Source organism: Anopheles nili, chromosome 3, assembly GCF_943737925.1.
Source record: "Anopheles nili chromosome 3, idAnoNiliSN_F5_01, whole genome shotgun sequence".
NCBI lineage: Eukaryota > Metazoa > Arthropoda > Insecta > Diptera > Culicidae > Anopheles > Anopheles nili.
In genome coordinates, this window is record NC_071292.1 from 30,616,806 (window position 1) to 30,637,098 (window position 20,293).

The window sequence follows — 20,293 nt, forward strand, 5'->3', positions numbered from 1 at the left end:
TGGTCACCAAACACCACTCCCGGGTCGATGCACATCTTCCGACGGATGGCCGGATGATGCACCGAGTCGTGTGTACGTCCGTGCGTTGCCCACGTATGCTACTCCGACCAAGAAGGATCACTGGGGCTACGGCGCAGATCACAACAACTACCGAATCGCGACCCCACACTCGGGTGAGCTCTTTATTCTCCCTGGGAGCTCGGCAATTTTCACTGCGCGCTGCGCTGGTGGCAAATTGGGTCTGGCTGACACATCGTTTCCGTCGTATATTGGATGCAAAGTTTTTCACGGTTTTTTTTCTCCCCCAGGTCACACTGCTTTGCTACGCTGGACAAGATTCGCTGTCAGTTGTATCGACACTGTGACAATGGATAACAGTGATGGATCAGGGTTAGCTCATTGCATATGTTCCTGCCCAAGGTGCGAAGAGCTAAGATGTGCCTCATTTTGATTTTACTGCAATTTCTTCGTAGCAATAAACCATTGCATAGGGAATATGAGCACCATAAGCTTTGCTTGAAATTTTCACCATTATTATTAAGTATACAAAGTGATATAATGTATTAAACTTTGTGTACAAAAATGTTGCTTTTGGTCACGCTATTGGCCTCACCTTTGCACGGCATGTTGACATTTACCGAAAGCTGTTGAAACGTCAAATTATACAACAGGCCCAAAACCATCAGGAGCAGAAATCATTGCGGTGTTATTACAAAAGAAAAGTTCCAAAAAAGCAACCCACCGCCGTAGCTGGATTGCCTGGAGGAAAAGTGCTCGGCTTCATTCCCGTTCGGTGGCATTAATTTCTGACAACGAACTGTGAAATCGTTTTTAGCGGGCAGCAACCATACTGATAACGCAATCCTGCGCTACCATGTTTACAGTAAACACACATCAGCACGTAAGTACGCGGATGGCAGCAAGATTCCCCCAACCCAACGTCCCTTCTCATTGGAATTTCACAAACCCGCGCAAGAAGCACGTCAGCCAAGTGAGAAGAGCAAAAGTTTGATTGTGTTCTGTATTTGGCTTTGCAGCAACTACTATTTCACCTGTCGCAAATTACGCCCCGACATTCGAATATAGCCTTCAAGAAGCAGCACAGACATCACCAACACCAGCACCACCAGGGCAGGGAGGCGACGTCGCAGTTAGCCCAGCAGGACTTTGTGCCCCGTTTGAAGCAATCGCTCGTGCAGTTGTACACCGATACGTTCCGAAGCACACTAGAACCATCTCAGGCGGACAGCGCAACAGCGATCCCAACAGAGGAATTGTACCGCCTGAAGTTGCCCCGCCGTCTAGAGCGTAACCTACTGAAACACTTTAGCCAGGTGGAACTGCTGGGCAGTATACGGGAAAGTACGCCATGGAGTCTGAACGTGACACCGCGGGTGAAAAAGGGAAAACATGCCGGTCCCGCCGAGAGTGTGTCTTTCAGCGGTGAAGCTGTGCAGAAGCTCGTCCACGGATTGCTAGCTCAACACTCGACCTGGAACTTTGTCCAGCAACGAGGCTTCAAAACGGTGCGGTCAATAAGCGCCGAGATGAAGCGGAATCCGGCTCTGTACACGAGAATGAAGGATGCACTGGGTAAGGAAGCTGATTTCTAAGGCTGCAATGTAACAAGAGTCTCATATCGGATTGAATTTTTGTTTGTAGGCAACCCACCACCGCCAATTTCGCACAAGTACGACCCGGTGGCTTATTCGGCTCAAACCATTGGCACTCCGGCACAAGGGGAACCACTCAATAAGCTGCTGACCGACGATCCATCGCTCTCGGACGAACAGCGGCAACGGTTGAAGATAGCTTTTGCCGAAGGTTACCTCACCGCGTCCCATCCGGACCAACAAAACCGCTCGAGCAAGGCGATGAAATATCTGAAGTTCTTCCAGCAACTGCTCATCATCGTCGTTTTCATTGGCATCTTCATCAGCATGTTCGCTTCGCCGAATGGATCCGTGTTTAGGTAGGTATGGTAGCGATCCGCCACCGGGCACCGGTTGTCCAAACAGGAGAGGGAGCGTCAGTGTAACTGACCAGCGTTTGACGTTTGACTTCATTAGCAGAATACAGATCGGCAACCAGGTGGAGGTCGATCCGGAAGACATCACGGTCACGTTCGAAGACGTGAAAGGCTGCGACGAGGCGAAGCAGGAACTGAAGGAGGTTGTCGAGTTCCTAAAGAACCCGGGCAAGTTCAGTAATCTCGGCGGAAAGCTGCCAAAGGGAGTGCTTTTGGTTGGGCCGCCTGGTACGGGAAAGACGCTGCTCGCACGTGCCGTCGCCGGAGAGGCTGGTGTGCCATTTTTCCACGCAGCGGGACCAGAGTTTGACGAAGTACTCGTTGGCCAAGGAGCTCGACGCGTACGCGATCTTTTCAGTAAGTCACAGAAGGAATGGCCAATGAATCGTCGCTAGATTTAATTCAATATCGATGTTATGTCTCCAAACAGAGGCCGCCAAGGAACGCGCACCGTGTGTAATTTTCATCGATGAAATCGATTCGGTTGGAGCGAAGCGCACCAATTCGGTGTTGCATCCGTACGCGAATCAGACAATTAACCAACTACTCTCTGAGATGGATGGATTCCAGCAGAACGAGGGTGTGATTGTGCTGGGTGCCACCAACAGACGCGACGATCTCGACCAAGCACTGTTACGTCCCGGCCGGTTTGATGTGGAAGTGGTTGTACCGACGCCGGATTTCACGGGAAGGAAGGAAATTCTCACGTACTATTTGGGCAAAATTCTCAGCAAGGAGATCAACATCGATCAGCTCGCACGAGGGACGACCGGATTCACCGGGGCAGACATCGAGAACATGGTTAATCAGGCTGCTTTGCGGTAAGGATCACCTCTCAGGACTGAACACGTTCCCCCCAGTGGCATTTAACAACGATCTTGTTTCCATTGCAGTGCGGCTATCGATGGCGCCGAAACGGTAACGATGAAACATCTAGAAAACGCGCGCGACAAGGTACTTATGGGACCGGAGCGAAAGTCCCGCCTGCCCGACGAGGAAGCTAACAAAATCACTGCTTACCACGAGGGTGGTCATGCCATAGTTGCTTACTACACAAAGGTGAGAACGCAATAGCGCTGTATGCAAGCAACAACGACATCTTATTGCATCATCTTTTCATTCCAAACAGGAGTCCCATCCGCTTCACAAGGTAACAATCATGCCGCGAGGCCCATCGCTGGGTCATACGGCGTACATACCGGAAAAGGAACGCTACCACGTTACAAAGCAACAGCTGCTCGCCATGATGGACACGATGATGGGTGGTCGAGCGGCGGAAGAGTTGATTTTTGGCGCAGACAAAATTACTTCTGGTATGCTACAACGATTGGTTTATTGATTTTGCCAGGGTTTACATTTTTCCTACACTTTTTTACAGGCGCGAGCAGTGATTTGAAACAAGCCACCTCGATAGCGGCCCACATGGTCAAGGAATGGGGCATGTCGGAGCGAGTAGGCCTGCGGACGATCGAAGGTCCAAAGGGATTCGGACAGAACGAGGTGCTGTCACCATCGACAATCGAAAGCGTTGACAACGAGATCAAGAAGCTGTTGAACGAAAGCTACGAACGGGCCAAAGCGATCCTCAAGCAACACTCCAAGGAGCATAAAGCGCTGGCCGAGGCACTGCTCAAGTACGAAACGCTGGACGCCGAGGACATCAAGGCGATCATGGGCGGGGAAAAGATAACAACCGACGATAATTGAGCGCTCGGATCAACCACGGGCATCGAGCGTTGGAATACAAGGTACAGTGAACCTATCCTGCAGTCTTCAACCGGGAGAGATCGCTGCTTTGAGGTCGTTATCCTGCGATTACACGCTACATGGAGAAACAGCATGCATCATCGAGTGAACCTTTGAATTATGGGGCAGTATATTTAAAAGCACTTATAAAGGCTAAAGACACACAAGCAGCGATTTGAAGCGGATAGGTAGTCCTTACAAAACTGACTACTTCCCGGTAGTTTTACGGTAATGTAGTTAAGACCATACACAAAAAAAACTTTCCCCCAAGTGATTGCACCTCCCCTTTGCTACTCGAACGTGACTGCCCACTGGAAGGGGGTTTTGTTAAACAAAACGAAACAGATCTAAAATGTAATCCAACACAAATGTTATCGATGCAACTGTAAAACTGGAGATGCTGATTCAAAATATATACACGCGTGTATATATTTATACATATTATTTCTTAGGCTGCACGCGAATCCACACTAATCCCGCATAGTCCCTCGATTGCTGGAGCTGCAGACGGAATTATTAGGGCAGAAAAATAATGAGCGCTGGAAACATGCGCTTTGATATCGCTTTAGGTATGAATTAAAAATAAAGTACACTGTTATTATTAATTAACGCCACAGTTGTTAATTTAGCGATCGAATGATGACCGGAGAAAGAAATGTTTTGAATTACGCTTCGCTTTAGTAGATTTTTAGTCCATTCTGCTCAAGTGATCGAGATTAAGATGTTGCAGTCCCTGATCTCTATACGGTTTTCAACTGTTTCAAGTAAAGTGTTCGTTTAGATATCCCAAGCACGAAAAAGAAATCCGTGGCCCTTAACTTCTCGTTAGTTTTAACGTAATTTTAGTAACATTTTACGCAATTTTGAAAGATCTAGGAACATCTAAGTTCACCATAAGCACGACCATCTATGATAAGCTCCGTAAAGCGATCATATCATAAATAGTGCAACAAGAAGAATAAAATTCGACCATTTTCTGTGTTTTTTTTTTGCAGCATTTTTTATTCCATTTTTACTGAAAGCAGCTCAGCATGTCAGCACGCGTATCGTACATCCGATTATTGTGCGTCACGTTTATCAACGATGCAGTCGGAAAGCTCCTGCTCACGCTCGATAAGACCCTCGTCGAGTTCGCGTGTTCCCTCACTGCCACAATTGGTCTTTTGCTCGTCCTTAGTACATTCGCTGTACGATTTCTCCGACTCCTTAACCAAATCCTTCACGTCCTTGTCTAGCGAGTTGAAACACTCCTTGATCTGTTAACGGTCACAAAAACACGCATTTAGTGCAATGGCATTCGTAACCGGAAATCCGGTGGTCATACCTTGGAGTACTTTTCGATGGAGCCCACCAATTCAATGGTCGGATTCATCAGTCGCTCCTGAAGGCGGGCCAAAACGTATGACTTCAAGTAACTATCCTTCAGGTCGACCTTCATGGCATTTTTCAACAGCTTGTGCACCTGACGATAGGTGTTTCGGGCATCTTCCTTTTCACCTACGGACACACGGAACACAAGCGATGATAAAAAGGAGCCCAAACGCAATATACAAACTCAATACTTGCCTCCTTCACTGTCACTACCTTCGGCGGCAGTATCTTCACCACCTGCTTGATCGTCACCATCTTCAGCGTCCTTTTCGGCATCTTCTCCTGCGCTTTCTCCGGCTTCTTCACCTGTACTTTCACCGGCATCTTCCGCATTGTCTCCTTCACCGTCCTCAGCCAATACCTCTTCTTCTCCGGTAGCATCGTCACCACCTGCTTCATCTCCGTTGGCATTGGTCTCGCCATCTGTGTCCGGTTCATCTCCTTGCTTAGCGTCAGTGCCAGCATCTTATGAGAAAAGGACACAAACGTAAAGTATGAGATAAAGTGCAGATGATTCGTGAAAATGTTGTGAGATTTTCTTTACCATCATCCTCGGTGCCTTCAGCCTGATCTGCCGATGACTCTTCATTGGTCGCATCGTTTGCCGCTCGACCGTTAACGATCAACGCGAGGCAGAGCACACTGGCCAACAGTAGCAGGAACTTCATTTTTCGTTTAACAATGGTACGGCAACACAAAACTAACTGATGATCTTTGCTTCTCGATCGGTCCATTTTTATACGATGAAGCTGCAGGGATCCTTGCATCGATCAGGTGTTTGTTCAGCTTTCAAACGTCGAACGACAAGTAAACGTGCTTTACGGTGTCGATAAATAGCAAATACACACTCAATAAACATGGTGCAATGGGAGGAGAGATTTGTATCATATCGCTTGCTGAACAGAGCATACATATTATTAAGTGTTATCCAATACGTACAGGGGTAAGGTATACCGATCTTGACATCTGTACAAACAATTACAGGAATTTTAAATGCCCCTAGTTGCAAAATGCAATTAGTTCCGTAAAAATTAAAATGAAATGATAGAATCAATCATACTACAAACCTTGATGTCATTGAATAGATATATTTCTAGTGCCACACGATCATAGCAAAGACGATGAAGTTATTGGTGTTTTCGTGTATGGTTTTATTCAATTCCTCTGCTCTTTCCACTTCCCTACGGGGGTTGGGAAAATACAGCCACTTTACATAAATAAACGCCTATGCCTAGTGAAGGAAATACTTTTTTCGCGCTTTCTCTTTGCTTTTCTAACGAAAACTCAAAAATACAAGTCTTATAAAGTTTAGCATTTTCTATACCTTCCGCCCGAAGCAACTACATACTGGTGATTAATCTTACTATTCGTTCTGGCGCACCGATATTCGGCTGCGATTGTCTGCCTACCACCTACGTGTAGCCACTTTGACTGGACACGGTAGAAAAGCAGTTATATTAGTACAAATGTATATAATACTAGCAAGCTAAAACACATGAACCATGGTGGAATGAACCACCTAACACCGTCGTCGCGAACATGAGTCGATCGTTAAATGGTTAAAAAATAGATCAAATAATACATCATTTTCGTCTAAATTAATACTAGCGTTTCACGATTGATCGTAGGTTAATTCTTTTCTTCTCCTTCTTCTGGGTTGCGATTGTACACAATTGGTTACTTGCTTCTGCGCGTTATTGTAAAACGATTTCACCGATATTAACATTTGCCCGCGTCATAATTTATTGCACCAAGCTTTACGGCATCACTCGGATTTCACAAACAGCAGTCATCCTTTATTTTGTGCGTTGCCATGATCCATGTGTTACGTTTTAAATAATTTTGCATCGAAAAATTCTAGCGGACTCTAATGGTTATAAAAAAAAGTCTAACTTCCATAGCACCTTTCACGGAGGCACACGTGGCATCCCCGTCGTTAGTCCACCAGGTTATATCAGTCTGTTCTGCTTTAAATAATGTATGAGCAGCGCGTGGATGAATTTATACTGCGCCAGCGATGGTATGATGTTATCTCGCTGTTGCCGAATCTGCCCTATCAAGCGTGGTATGTCGATGTCCTGAAAGCAACACAAAACACATTGAGTATTACGACGATTGAATGATAACTGGCTATCGCAAAACGCCGAATCAAAGCTTACCTGATTATGATCCAGTGTGTACAGCAGCAGATCCGCAACCAACGTCACCCCGGTACGACCTCCACCTTCGTTGCAATGTATCAGCACAGGCGGATTGGTGTTGTGAGACGGAGGTACTTCCGCGATCGATGCCAATCGTACGGAGTTCAGCTCCTCCAGAAATCCTACAAAAAGCAGCATAAACATTTTTCTCAATTAAGAATTCCGCTTGGACATGCTTGGAGACGTTCTCGAGCTTACCCAAAAAGTGGCCCACATCACCGGGGCAGTTTTGATCGGCCCATTCCGTGTACGAGAGATGCCAAACGGATCGATACCGGCGGCTTTGCGTGTGATAAACCCGCAGCTTGCTTGTCGTACACCGGTCGGTTTCTTGTGAAAACTCGCGCCATACCTGATACTGTCGGAACGAAAGAAGAGCGAGGTTATTAATCTTGTCCGTTAAATTAAATCCCCTCCATTGGGACTCATTACGTACCTGCCCGTACTCCAAACAACGATCGCTCGTTTGCGGGATATAGTTAAGTTCTTTGGATAGTTGCACCAGCAGATAGACATCCGCCTCCCAAACGCACTGCCAGAAAATGTTGGTCGTCAGCGTGTCGTTAGGACTCTCGGCCACGATGTAGAACCGCTGCTTATTGCCCACCGTGCTCTGGAAATAGAAACGATAGGAATTTGGCGATAAAATTCACCCAAAATAGCGTACCATACCGTAAAGCTTTCAACTTACGGTTATGTGAGATGCATTAACGTAGCCCACACGATTGCCTCGGGTCGGTGTAAGCCGGACTCGGTTGTTATCGTACGGCAGGAAGGTTGGGTCGAAGTTTTTGTTCTTGTTCTCCTCTGAGAGCGCACAGTTATAGGTGGCACTGTCGCTTCGTTTTGGGATGCGCTCAAACTCGCAGTACAGCTGCGGATCCGCCAGTTTCGATTCCAGAAGTGAGCACTGAGTGGAGAAGAAAGAAAAAAAAAGGATAACCATTAGAAGATCCTCCCTACATAACCTCGTGCAGTTAGGAGATCATGCTCCTTACACGTACCAATTTTTCCTTGCTTATATTCGCCGGCAGTGGCTGTAACCTCGGTAATCCCGTTGACCACCGATGCCTCAGCTGACCCGCGTTTGTGCCTTCATTCATCGAAGAGTTCGCACTTCCACCACTACCTCCACCCCCGCTTCCGGCCACACTGGCATCCGGCACAGAGCCCTTCTTCTTGCGATCCTTGTCCCGCCCGAGTGTGGCGCTTTTCTGCTTGTCCGCGGAGTTCTTCGACCGTCCGCCAAGGATCTCCCAGATTCGCCGACGTTTCGTTTCCTTCACCGACGACGACATGGCGGATGAACCGGCCGAGCTGTTGTGGGTGGCGTTGCGACTAGTGGTGCTGCCTCCGCTTCCCCCGAGGTTCGTCGATCCCGTGATGGAGCTGATACCGGAATCGTTGTGCCCATTCCGAACACTGCCGCTCTGAGCGGTTTCATTCAGCGTATAGCTGGAGTATTGCGAGGAATCGAGCACGTTGTTTGACGAAAGGGATCGGTTCATTGGGATCGGTTCCACCTTTAAGACGGCGGCCACAGTCGCTGGTGCCGTTGAGCTTGCGGTGGAACCGTTTAGAGGACCATCCGCGTTCACATGCTGCGTGGAAAGATCACTCGACGATTGTCCCGAGGATGGAGGTGGTCCCATAGCCGCGTTTGTTGCTCCAGTGTCCGCTGCTGGCGTTACTCCTCTGGGAAGAACTTTCACCACCTGGGTTTGAACGTGCTGTTGGGGAGCGGTTTGCGATTGCATTTTAAAACCACCCGCACCATCCAGCACACTCGCCGGGGCGTTAACACCGGTTGGTGTTTGAGGTTGCGGTGGTGTCGGTGGCATCGGACGTACCGTCGCTTGACCGTGATGTTGGACACCCGGAGCCGACTGGACGCTGGCCGTTCGATTTCGTATCTCTCCGGCCGATGGTTCGTTCTCACCCTTCCACGGTAAGGGAACATTTTCGTAGATCGGTTCGATCGATCCGTTGATGTGCTGAGACGATCGGTTCAGGTGCGCTTTCGCCGCCAATCCCATGTGACCATTGGCAGTTGCGTGGTACGATGATGGAGTGGTTCCTTCGGTCGAACTTCCACCAGTCAGCAACAGGTGTTCCATCCCTCCCGGCACGTAATAGTACACATTACCACCACCAGAGGGTTGATTTGCAGGAGATATAAGACCTGCCTTCGTCGACGGTAGGTTCTCCATAAAGTTCAGATTCTCGTACGTCCCGTGGGGCAGCATGGTTTGGGAGTGGTGTAACTGAGCGTGCGGAGCCCCGGCCAAAGGATAGCATAGAGGACCTCCGTTCTGTGCGAGATGCGCTATTTGTAGCTGATGGTGCGGAAGATGCGTAGCGTGGTGATGAGCGTTCATCAACGGACGGGTTGATACCAGGTCAGGACTAGAACCGGACACCTGCGCACTTCGCAAACCGAGTAATGCCCGGTGAGATGCCAAATCGGGAGTCGATGTTGAGCTAAGCCGGTTGGCTGGATACGGTGGAGGAGGTTTCACCAGACGCATCATCTTGAAGCGATGCGTTAGACCATAATCAGACGCATCGGAGTAGTGTGGACCGATAATGTGCGTCGTTGTGTGGTGTGTTACGTCCGGATAGGGTTGTTGATGAACCTGCTGGCCAGCGGAAGCTTGCTGTTGCTGTTGTTGTTGCTGCTGCTGTTGCAAGTGCTGACCATAATACGACACATCTGGTTGGCTTCCCGTGATACCGTACTCAAGATGATGTCCAGCCGGTACCAACTGCTGCTGTTCCTGAGCGGCCAGCATCTGCGAAGCGGAAAGATGCAACATATTCCCATTCACAAGCCGCACGTCGTTGCTGCTTGAGCGATACTTCTGCTGGATAGCCGTCTCGTAGTCCGGTGCTGGTCGATAAGTCGGAAGGAGCGCCTTCAATCGCTCCCGATCCGGCGTTAGATTGTTATTGCTGAGATCCAAACAGGACGAGCTTTGTGCGCGATTGATCAACGACGCGTTCGAACCGACCGGATTCAAGCCCCAGCTCGAACCAAGCTGGCTTGAGTACTCCAATGGCACCGCGGCAGTAGACGACGTCGAGTTGAGGTTCATATCGAGCCCGGAGGATCGCGACGATTGCATCACGTTCGTCGGATTGAGGTTGTTGAGATTGTTGATGCTTCCTCCGGTGGCGGTTGCGATCGTGACGCTGCTGGACGACAAATGACCACCACCTGGTTGGGTGTCTACGAGGGTGTGTTGTTGGGTCGCGTTGTTCCAGAGACTGGAGGAGTGTGACGCCAGCTCATGCGAACTTGGCCAACTCGTACCACCCATCGAGCTCTGGTACGGTGGTTGAGATCCTCCCGGTGAAGGACTCGGTTGGTGTTGTTGCTGCGCATGAATATACTGCTGCTCAGCCAACAGATCATCTCGACTATCGTTCAGATTGTCACCCATGTTCTGGAACAGATTCAGGTTCATCTGACTCGCCTGCGTCTGGTTCTGTTCGTACGTCACAAAGAACCGATGCTGCAGCGCACACAGCTTCCAGATATACCGTCCCGTCGCGACATCAGCCACCGTGAAACCTGCGCTTTCCCGTGCCACCGTACACTCGATGTTAAACGCACGCTTGTGATTGACCACGTTCGTGATGTCACGCCAGGGATAGAATTTGTTCGAGTCGCTCGCCACGATAATACCCGACACTGAGATTCCCAACATCACCTCCAGTCCGCCGTCGTTTTTGGCCGTGAATGTCTCCTGCCCGTATCCGTCCAGCTGCTGGCAGGCTGAGATGTACAGGCTCTCTGCGTCACCCTGCGTGACGTTGTGAAGCTCGTGTGCTTGCTGGATCACTTGCTCAGTGAGCGCTTCCAGCAGGTTTGCTTGTACCATCTCGTGCGGAAAGGACAACAGTGTCTTCAGGTACTCAACCGTATGCCGATCCTGATGGTTCCCATACTCAGCCTGTCGGCTGTAATTCGCCAGGATGACGGCTTGCCGAGGGTCACAGTTGATGCGACCTTCCACCACATCGTGCTTCAGCTGCAGGAAGTAATAGTTCCTTGTTCCTTCGTCCTGGATCAAACTGACACCCGAAAGGACGTAGTACATCACGCGCAGATGCAGCACCTTCGAGTTGGCGGAGTATTTCTCCAACTGCCGGCTGAGGGGACGTTCCAGATCAACCCAACGCATCTCATCCGTTGTGCCCTTGACCACGTACCGGAGCCCAAAGAACTCCGGCTGCTGGATCGAGATTCGTTGGCAGACATTCTCGAGACACTCCTGACCAGTGCTCTCCGAGCTGAGCGTGCAGTCGATCTTGGTGGAAGAATCTGAAAGGTACAAGCGGGAGAAACGAGGAGTTATTACGTGTTTTTTTTTGTACACTGTCGGCATTCGTCATTGGACGGAAATAGAACCGCATGGAAGAAGTGGAGCTCGTTTACAACCTGCAATAAAATGAGCGCGCGCACAACATAAATCCTGCGGCGATTTTGTGGCTGAGCAGGATTTATCATCATCGCCGGTTTTGAGAAGTGATGAATGTGTCTATCGCAAGATAACTTCGACGTTGGATCGATTCAAACAAATTACAAGATCCCGACGTGCATGCTTAAAAATGCGACCTATGTGTCATTGTAGACAAGCATTTTCCTCCAGGGTCTCCAAAGGTGCCATAGACTAATAAGGGTAGATTGAGTCACCAAGTCAGCGGCATCATAAACGAATACCCAAGTACTTAACCAACAAGACAGCACCCAGTAACAATTACAATTAACGACAGGCTCATTATCGTTGCTAAACTACACGTGTAAAAACAAATATATTTATAGGTAACGAGGCAACTGAATCACTGTTCGAGCGGCATTATCTCTTTTTATCTTGATCGCGTTGGTGAACGGCGCCAAAATTGTTGACTCAAGTCGTCGTCGCTTAAAGTGTGATAACACGCCAACCCAGCGTAATTTGGATGAACAAATTTGGGAAGATATAAACGCACAAATACGACAACGTGCTCTGCTCGTGGGGGTGGAATGCAACCCTTAACCGACTCATAGTAGGTGACGTGTTGTTAGAAAATCATTTTTCCATTCAACACCCACTCGGAATGGCCGGAAACTGGAACTATTATTGCATTCTGTTGCACAAGGTATGCCACCACTGGTTAAAGCATCATCAAATATCGAATGTCAAGACAAAAAACCCAAACAAAACGGCACGACAAAACACAAAGCATTCATTGTTAACCTCACGGTGGTTCCAGCATCCCCAAACGGTAGGAAATATTTAAAACCAAGCAACCCGCTGCTGACGATGCAAGATGTCGAGTAAAAATAAAAAAAACATTAAACCCTCTCCACAGCAACCAACCTGCGCATCAAAGGAGCCTTCGTTTGCGGCAGTCAAGGGCAAGCTTTGTCACCGTGATCGCGCTTAGGTTGCGACGTGGTGCGCAATACCTACAATTAAGGAAACTATTGTTTAACTGTCTGGTGTGTTGCGTACGTGCGTGATGATTTGAGGGATGTGCGCGAGAGCTCGCACACTCGCTTTGACGGAATGTGACTAAAATCGCGTCGCCTTATCGATTGAGCGTGATTTGTAAGGGCGAAGGGCTTGAAAGGGAAGCAGCTTTTCCATTTCCTGCCCGACTGGGTCGTCCGCCGTCTGTCCATCAAATGGCCACCGATACGGGCATTTGCTTCCGGTGCATGCTGCGGAAGCGTTTATTCGAGCCAGCCCTTTTACACGACCGGCAGGGCTTCGATGAGCTACCGATCCTCCACGTGTTGTGCTTTATTTCCAGACCACGGTACCGTTTTTTTTCTCTCTTAATTTTCCATTTGCTAATGTTAACCGGCACACACGGCCTGCTTTCCCGTGGCCCTCTCACGTTGCTTCTCCCGACAAACCTCGCCGATTCGTTCCAGAGAGCTTGCGTGCTTTTTTTTTTGCTTCGTTCACGTGAAACTCTATTTTCCATGGCGTATTCGCTAAACAACCGCATTAAACGGCATTAGTGGAGTATCGGGGAGGATGGAAAATTTTGTACAAACTTGTTCGAAGAGGCCTTGCTTCCGCACGCACCCCCCCCCCCCTTCCCCGTGCCATTCTGCGACGAAAAAAAAAACAAAGGTGGCCAGAAAACACTAACAAGAAATTAGCTAGCCATGACCACGTTTTTTTTTTGCCTTATCGCGCCGCATTCCTCACCGGTGGGGACGCACGGCCTCCCTGTGCCTTCAACCCAACGGGCACGCACACACGTACACAAAGGGTTGTAAATTTGAATAATCTACCTTGTAGGCCTCCCCCCATCCCCCAAAAAGGTACACTACGCGCGGTGATAACTCGCATTTGTTTGCCCGCGGACGAGCAAAACGACCGTTTCTGTCACCGTGCGATGATGAATGTGTGTGGTTTGCGGGACGCGATATCGGCGTGGGTGTGGGAGTTGGTCGGAAAACTCGTGCCAAATCTGCTAAGCAAACGAAATCTGTTGGCCCGGTGTTTATTTTCTTTTTTTTTACAACATTTGCTCAGCGTCTGGAAAGGGAATGGAATTCCACAAGCAAACAGCGCGCAGAAGAAGAAGATCACTTGATCGTGTGTTTTGTGTTTTTGTTCCCTCCACTCACATGCCTCTGCCGCCGGTAACCGAACTTACTCAAAATGGTCACCACCAACTGGAGCATGTTGTGGTGGGCTGTTTTTCCGGATTTAGATTTCCACCGTTTCGGGACACTTGTGCTTGGTAAAAAAAAAACCCCCCAAAACACACACGCGCGCGCGCAGCACACTCACGTTGCACTTGTTCCGACACAAAGGCGAATGGCACAAACCACGCGATCGACGATCGATCGCTGACAGGGTGTCGCGAGTGCGCGCGTTAGTCGATTTGCGTTCAAATTAACGTCGTTCCAATCGCAAATGACATCATCAAACACCGAAGCAGGTACACCACCCGGTGAAACCCGATCATTAGTGCTCGGCTTCGGGAGGAACACACGATCGCACGACTGCAAAGATCCACGTGCGAGAATTGTTCACTTCGAATGGGGCGGATGCAACGCTGCGTCGACTACCACTACCAGTGCACGCGTGTCAATCGAGAGATTGAATTCACTAGGGAACCACTAGGGGCTACCGGGAGGTGGACGAGATCCACCCACACACACACACACACGCGCGGATTGGCACGGCTGGAGTGAGCTAAACGAAAAACAAAAAAAAACACCCCTTTAAAAGGCCCGGAATCGCGGCTAAATCAGCGGCTTGGCGGCGACTAAGCGGACACTTTCCGCGGACTAACAGATATCACGCACATTCACGACGGAGTGCGCGTCTCGGCGGTGCTCTTTCGTCGACGGGCGACATACTCAATCACAGTCACACCCGCGCCTGATTGTGGGCGACAATCGGAGTCACCATCGTGGATACGTGGATTGATAAGTGTTGGGGAGTGGAATGTTGGGTTTGATAAATGATGTTAGCGAGATTAGCTGAGCTGTGATCGCAGCTCTATACTGGCCGGTTGTGTGATTACAAAATTACCAAGAACTATGGAGCTAGGTAACGGATCACAGTATAAAGGGATATCCTTATGCGGTTGTGAGTCATGCTATTCTCATGGCATGCTGTTTTATGAGGCGTGCGCTTCAATTGAATGAGATCACGATAGATAACCTAGACTATTTCAACATTTGATGTCATGTAAGATGATCATATTTCAGTATGATCTGAAATATATCATTAGCATTTGGTTCTGTATCATTTGATATATGAAATATGCTGCAAGTAAGCATAATTTAAAATTTATGCTTTACAGTTCCATGTGTAATTGTTGTAGTTATATAGTTCTTAGATCCATTTATCTCATTTATTTTGTTTTTGAACGTCATAGAACATGATGCCAATCATAAATCATTAGGCCTTGCTAAAAACATTTATAAAAACCAATAACTTATCTATTTTACCGCGGAATTCATTAATTGAAGTATAAACAATACTATTTGCTTCTAACAACATGTCTGAAACCATGAAATTTTCCATTACTTTTCTCCAAATTCCATCGACTTTTCAATTTCCATTGCTTCCTTCCTAGGCTGACGAATAAAAATCCACTAAATTTCGTAAACATACGCCTGAAACGGCAATGACTCAGGTGAAGAACGTGCTTCACAACACACCCGCTATTCACCGGCCCTAACAACACCTACAACAAAACCGAACAACCTCTCTTCTGCGCGCATTTCATTTCAACCCCACCGAAGGTCCCAAACCGTGAATCGGTCTGTGAACGCGTTTGTCGTCACGCATTCCACAGTTTGTCACGGTATCTGGCGCAAAGTGCGGATCCTCTCGCGGTCCTCTATAAAGCTAGCTGGGGAGCCAAGATACCTTGGCTCAAGGCAAGCATTTACCTTACCTTATCAGCTTTACCCTGTATATGGCCAAACACCGAAGCCAAAGGAGCATCGACATCATCGTAGGGCGTCGGCGACGGAGGACAACAACCACGACAAAGCCAACGAAGAAGACGCTACCCCATAAGGTTTCTCTCTCCGGCTCGTCCATATCTGGCCAAGGGGTTTTTTTTAGAGTGGGTGGATCGAGAAGACCGTGTAGGAGGAGGGGGCGGACAACTGGCCCCATTGACCATCGCGAAAGTTTGCCTTTTATGTTTCACAAATTGACTGGCCAGTTTAATTTCCCGCATGGGGAGAGAGAATGAATTAATATGCTTAGTAGGCTGATTGATTGAAGCCTACTCGCGAGTGCACAGCCTGCTGTGAAGCAGGAGACCTGGAATGGAAGTATTATGGTCAGTTTTCCATCTCAAACACTCACGCGCAACACCAGACGGGGGATAAAAAAAATGACGGTATTGTTGGGATATCGATGGGGCTTTAAAAATCCCTCCTTTTAAACAACAACCAAATCTCACCGCATCAGCTTAGTTTTATTTGCTAAACGGTACCAAAACAACAGGAAACAGGTCAATGGAGCGGCCTCCTTGACCGTTCGAATTTAATCGCTTGTTCCAAGGCGTGACGCAGACGTTTCCAAAAACAACAAAAATAATAAACGAGGCCCTTTTTTTCGCAGTGCGTGCGTTATCAGAGGTTTGCAACCACTAACACACACACACACACACACACACACATGAGCGGTCTAAGGCGTATGCATCATTGCGCCGTTGAAATGATAACAACAGATGAGAATACCGACGGTTTGGAGTAGCGCAGAGGTGTTGGGAGTGCTTTTTTTTCATCTTCAAGATATCTGGCGATGTAAATATTTGCTCGCATTTTCCCTACAATTGCTACGACGATGAGCGTTGGGTATAATTACTTCGCATTCCCCAGTGGCTGCCCCGAAGACCACTTGATGTCTTATTTTGCGGCACGGGGATTGAATGTTGACAGTGACTTGTGTTGTTGATCGAGTCGAAAACCTCCCCCGAGTTGCTAGCTTGGCAAATGGCGCTCTTGAGCATATGATAAGCGAAGGGTGATTATTGTGAAATATGCATGTTACAGTCGGAATCTGACGGGTTGTAGCGTATGAGGGGTGAGACCTTCGCGAGATAACGAGATGAAGATGGAACGGATTGTGTAATATGTTAAAGGAATTTTATGGAATTTTTCTCACTGCTCATGTTTACATTCATCAGCAGCAGTATCAGCAGTAGAATAAAACATCCGCTTTATCAATTCTTTCTCTATCGCGTGATTTTTTTGTTAATTGAAAGCCGTTACTGTGTCTTCTCCCCTCAGAGATGGATCGTGAAACAGTGCAACATTCCTTCAAAAAAGGCCCCAAAGCAGTGCCGCCTGCAAAATTACAGTATTTCTTCATTACCAGCTTAATTTATGCATTAGCTTGTTTGCATGAAATTCGCGCACTAGCCGGGCACATAATTCATGCACCGATAGCGAGCCCTATTTCTACACGGCATCCCCCCGCTTGGCAGCATTGAGCATAACGTATTTTTCACCAGGTGAAATTACCATTTTCCCACGGGCATCTTCAAGAAGCGGGGTGCCGTTTCAATGTCGGGTTCGGTCTGAAAAGCTTGGATTATTTGTTGGTGGGAAAACTGTAATGATCAATTAATGAGCCACCCCCGTTTGTTCGGTAAACGATGTACAAATATCCTGTTACATTGTATGCCAAAGTGAAGCGAAGGAAGGAATAATGTGCTGCAAGAGCTTTTAATAGAAAGAAGTGTAGCAACTTTCATAAATTTAAAAACACATTGTATTTGGTTTATTCTAGGCAAAGACTCCCATTTATACATTGAGTACTACTTTATGGTAGCATTTTTAACACCCATGAGTTGTATTTTAAAGTGGTGAAGAATATGTCTATCAATTTTGTAAATCAGTTTATAATCGTTTTCAAACTTCATCTCAAACAGAAGAAAACGTTTTCATCTAAAATTTTTCAGCAAGAACGTAAGCAATAACAGCCAACCGACTGCACAGGTACAATGAACATCAAATAAAATCTTTCAAAAAATTCAAGGAAACATACATTTAAGATTAAAATTCTCCTCACATTTGGACACAATAGCAATAAATAATTCGATGCTTGAATGTCGATTCGATGTTTCTTCGTGCCCACCACATATTCGATGCGGGGTTCAAATCATTTCCAAATATTTTATGCTCACCAATAATGGTCAAAACCGGTCCAAGACGATCCAAAGCTCAACGTCGAAGTATCATTTTGATCGTTCGCAGGGGGTGACGTAACAGTCGATTCCGTGGCAGATTATTCTCCTTCGACTTCGTGGACAGGTTGTCGAAGGTGTTCTTTGGCGATTCTCAAATTCTGCACCATTAGCTGCACAAACAGATCGCAAAGCTGGCGTCACAGTTTGATGCTTTGCGATTCGAGCAAAATTAGTGCTAATTTCCGTCTTTTGCAAATTGCGTATTTGTGCCACGTTCATCAGCTCACCGGTTCGTAGCAAGAGTAGCCGAAATGAAGACAACACGATATCCGTGGCACCGTGTCCGTATGCTTGAGTGGTCAAAGATTTGCTAATGACCTTTACCGAGCCACGTGAACCCGGTTCGTCATCACCAAACGGTTTTCCAACCCCAAGGAGGACGAAAGATCGTGGAAAGATCCTCGTATTTAGAGCATTTCATAAAAATTTATCACCGTAAGGATGCATCAGACTTTTAGCTGTACGACGAAATAGACTCCCCCAATTGGCAAACGCAATGAATGCACTTTTTGGTTCGGTGTGAGTGTTTATTGTGAAATGAATCTCATTTTCTTTTATTTCTGCATATATTTTGCACATTAATAGCATTGTTTCGTAGCACACCCCGTGGATTGGGAGGGCAAAAACAGAAAGAATCCCCGTCACTCTCGCACACCATCACGCCGACCTAACACATAACCCCGAGAGCTTGCGCGACAAGTGCGCGCCAGGGGTGATCGTTCCTTTTTTTTTTGCTTTTCTTTCACCCCATTTTCCACATTTTCCCCCCACACCAATTCGAGGCGCAGGCATTTCCCCCTCGGAATCACTCACCGGTGACCGTGTGCCGCCCAAGTTCACAATTATTACACAATGACGTCGACGCGTGCTTTATTCACCGCTCAGGAATGTCATCCACGCTAGCGATCGTGCGCCTTTGAGCTTTGATTCCGGTCGAGTTCCGGACGAACAAACGCACCCAACGTGACCGGGTTCTGGTGAAAAAGGGGAGAATAGAATGCGTGAACCGGAAATAAAACCCTGCGGAAGATGGACACAACGATCGTGTCCGTGTGTTTGTATTCGTTCGTCCATCAACTGGGGATGCTTCTCCCCCAGAAATAAACAAAGCACCGTTTTTGGGGGGTGCGCAATGTAAAAAAAAACCAGAAAACGGAAGAGACGTCATTTCGTGACGGGTGATCCTTTTTTTTTTGTTTCCTCCCGAACAACCGAACGGTGATGATGAAGCATCTCGAGAGTAATGGTTATTAATAAACCTCCCCCCAAAAAAAGGGGGGGGGGAGGATGGCAAACTTTTAACTGCACCCTACGAAGGGGTGGTGGTGGTGTTGCGACCTGCGCCTTCTCACTTTTATCGGTTAGTTACCGTTAACGGGAAGATAATAGCGAAACCGTTGGAAATGTTGGCTACTCACCGAGATGATCGACCGATATGACGAACAGGCTCTTGGACATGACATTGTAGTGGCGAGATTTCTTCAGCTTCAACCGGAAAGGCATTTTGAGCGTGGATCGTTCGCGGGGAAACCGCAACCCACCGCGCACCACACGCTTTGTGTTTAGAGAACTTGCCTCTTTTTTGCTGTTGTTGCTTTTCTTTTATATCTTCTTTGCACCCTCGCTCACGGAGCGTGTTCGCGTGAGGTCACTACGCACTCTTGCTCGAACACACCTGCACTTCACCTCACGGTCGCCCTATTTCTCAACTCCCACGATCGGTTGACCACCGCACACACACACACAGCCAACAGTTATAAACCAAAAAAAAAAACGTACGAAACAAACCAACTAAAAAGGGGCGCACGCGTGCGCGGTAACTTTTTTTTGGACGTGTCTCACTGCGATCGTAAGGAGAGGGAAAAAAAACTCCCTAAAGGTACTTCACTTTGGTGCTGACGACGACGAGGGCGCCTTTCCAAATGTCGCCGGGAATTAGGGCTTGATGAGTGAACATAATATCTAATGGCTAATTAGGGCCAGTCCCTCGGACCACGTTCTGGAGGGGACAGCACGCGCACAAACACAAACACACGGTGCAATTGCACGCACGCTTCCGGACAGAGGATGGTGATCTAGCGCACCTATGCACGTCCGGTGCTGTTGAATCACCAGCAAGCAGGATGGACGTCGACGATGCTACGTTGCTGCTGGGTTTGAGCCCACTTTTGACACGATGGCGATTGCAGCGGCATTGCATTTACACTTG

The 20,293-nt window shown here is 47.9% G+C and overlaps 3 protein-coding genes across 4 annotated transcripts; 1 reads left to right on the forward strand and 2 right to left on the reverse strand.

Moving 5' to 3' along the window:
• The first annotated feature begins 699 nt into the window (after positions 1-699).
• Positions 700-4,370, forward strand: LOC128727436 (ATP-dependent zinc metalloprotease YME1L). 2 transcript variants are annotated; one of them, XM_053821351.1, is made up of 8 exons: positions 700-901; positions 1,038-1,593; positions 1,663-1,972; positions 2,070-2,386; positions 2,460-2,850; positions 2,923-3,088; positions 3,159-3,342; positions 3,408-4,370. In XM_053821351.1, exons 1-8 carry the CDS (start codon positions 875-877, stop codon positions 3,734-3,736), a joined length of 2,280 nt encoding a protein of 759 aa, XP_053677326.1. In that variant the 5' UTR covers positions 700-874; the 3' UTR covers positions 3,737-4,370. The 2 variants fall into 2 exon arrangements, with proteins under 2 accessions (XP_053677326.1, XP_053677327.1); XM_053821352.1 differs by having other exon boundaries at positions 2,073-2,386.
• A 387-nt stretch (positions 4,371-4,757) lies between these two features.
• LOC128727447 (30 kDa salivary gland allergen Aed a 3-like) lies at positions 4,758-5,835 on the reverse strand. The gene is made up of 4 exons (XM_053821363.1): positions 5,691-5,835; positions 5,342-5,611; positions 5,100-5,272; positions 4,758-5,031 (listed from the first exon to the last, which is right to left on the reverse strand). Exons 1-4 carry the CDS (start codon positions 5,812-5,814, stop codon positions 4,834-4,836), a joined length of 765 nt encoding a protein of 254 aa, XP_053677338.1. The 5' UTR covers positions 5,815-5,835; the 3' UTR covers positions 4,758-4,833.
• Positions 5,836-6,285: 450 nt separating this feature from the next.
• On the reverse strand, positions 6,286-19,587 carry LOC128727433 (tyrosine-protein phosphatase non-receptor type 21). Its single transcript, XM_053821347.1, has 7 exons — positions 19,503-19,587; positions 8,352-11,674; positions 8,039-8,257; positions 7,784-7,960; positions 7,546-7,705; positions 7,306-7,469; positions 6,286-7,224 (listed from the first exon to the last, which is right to left on the reverse strand). The coding sequence occupies exons 1-7, from the start codon at positions 19,585-19,587 to the stop codon at positions 7,096-7,098; spliced, it is 4,257 nt and encodes a 1,418-aa protein (XP_053677322.1). The 3' UTR covers positions 6,286-7,095.
• Between the last annotated feature and the right edge of the window lie 706 nt (positions 19,588-20,293).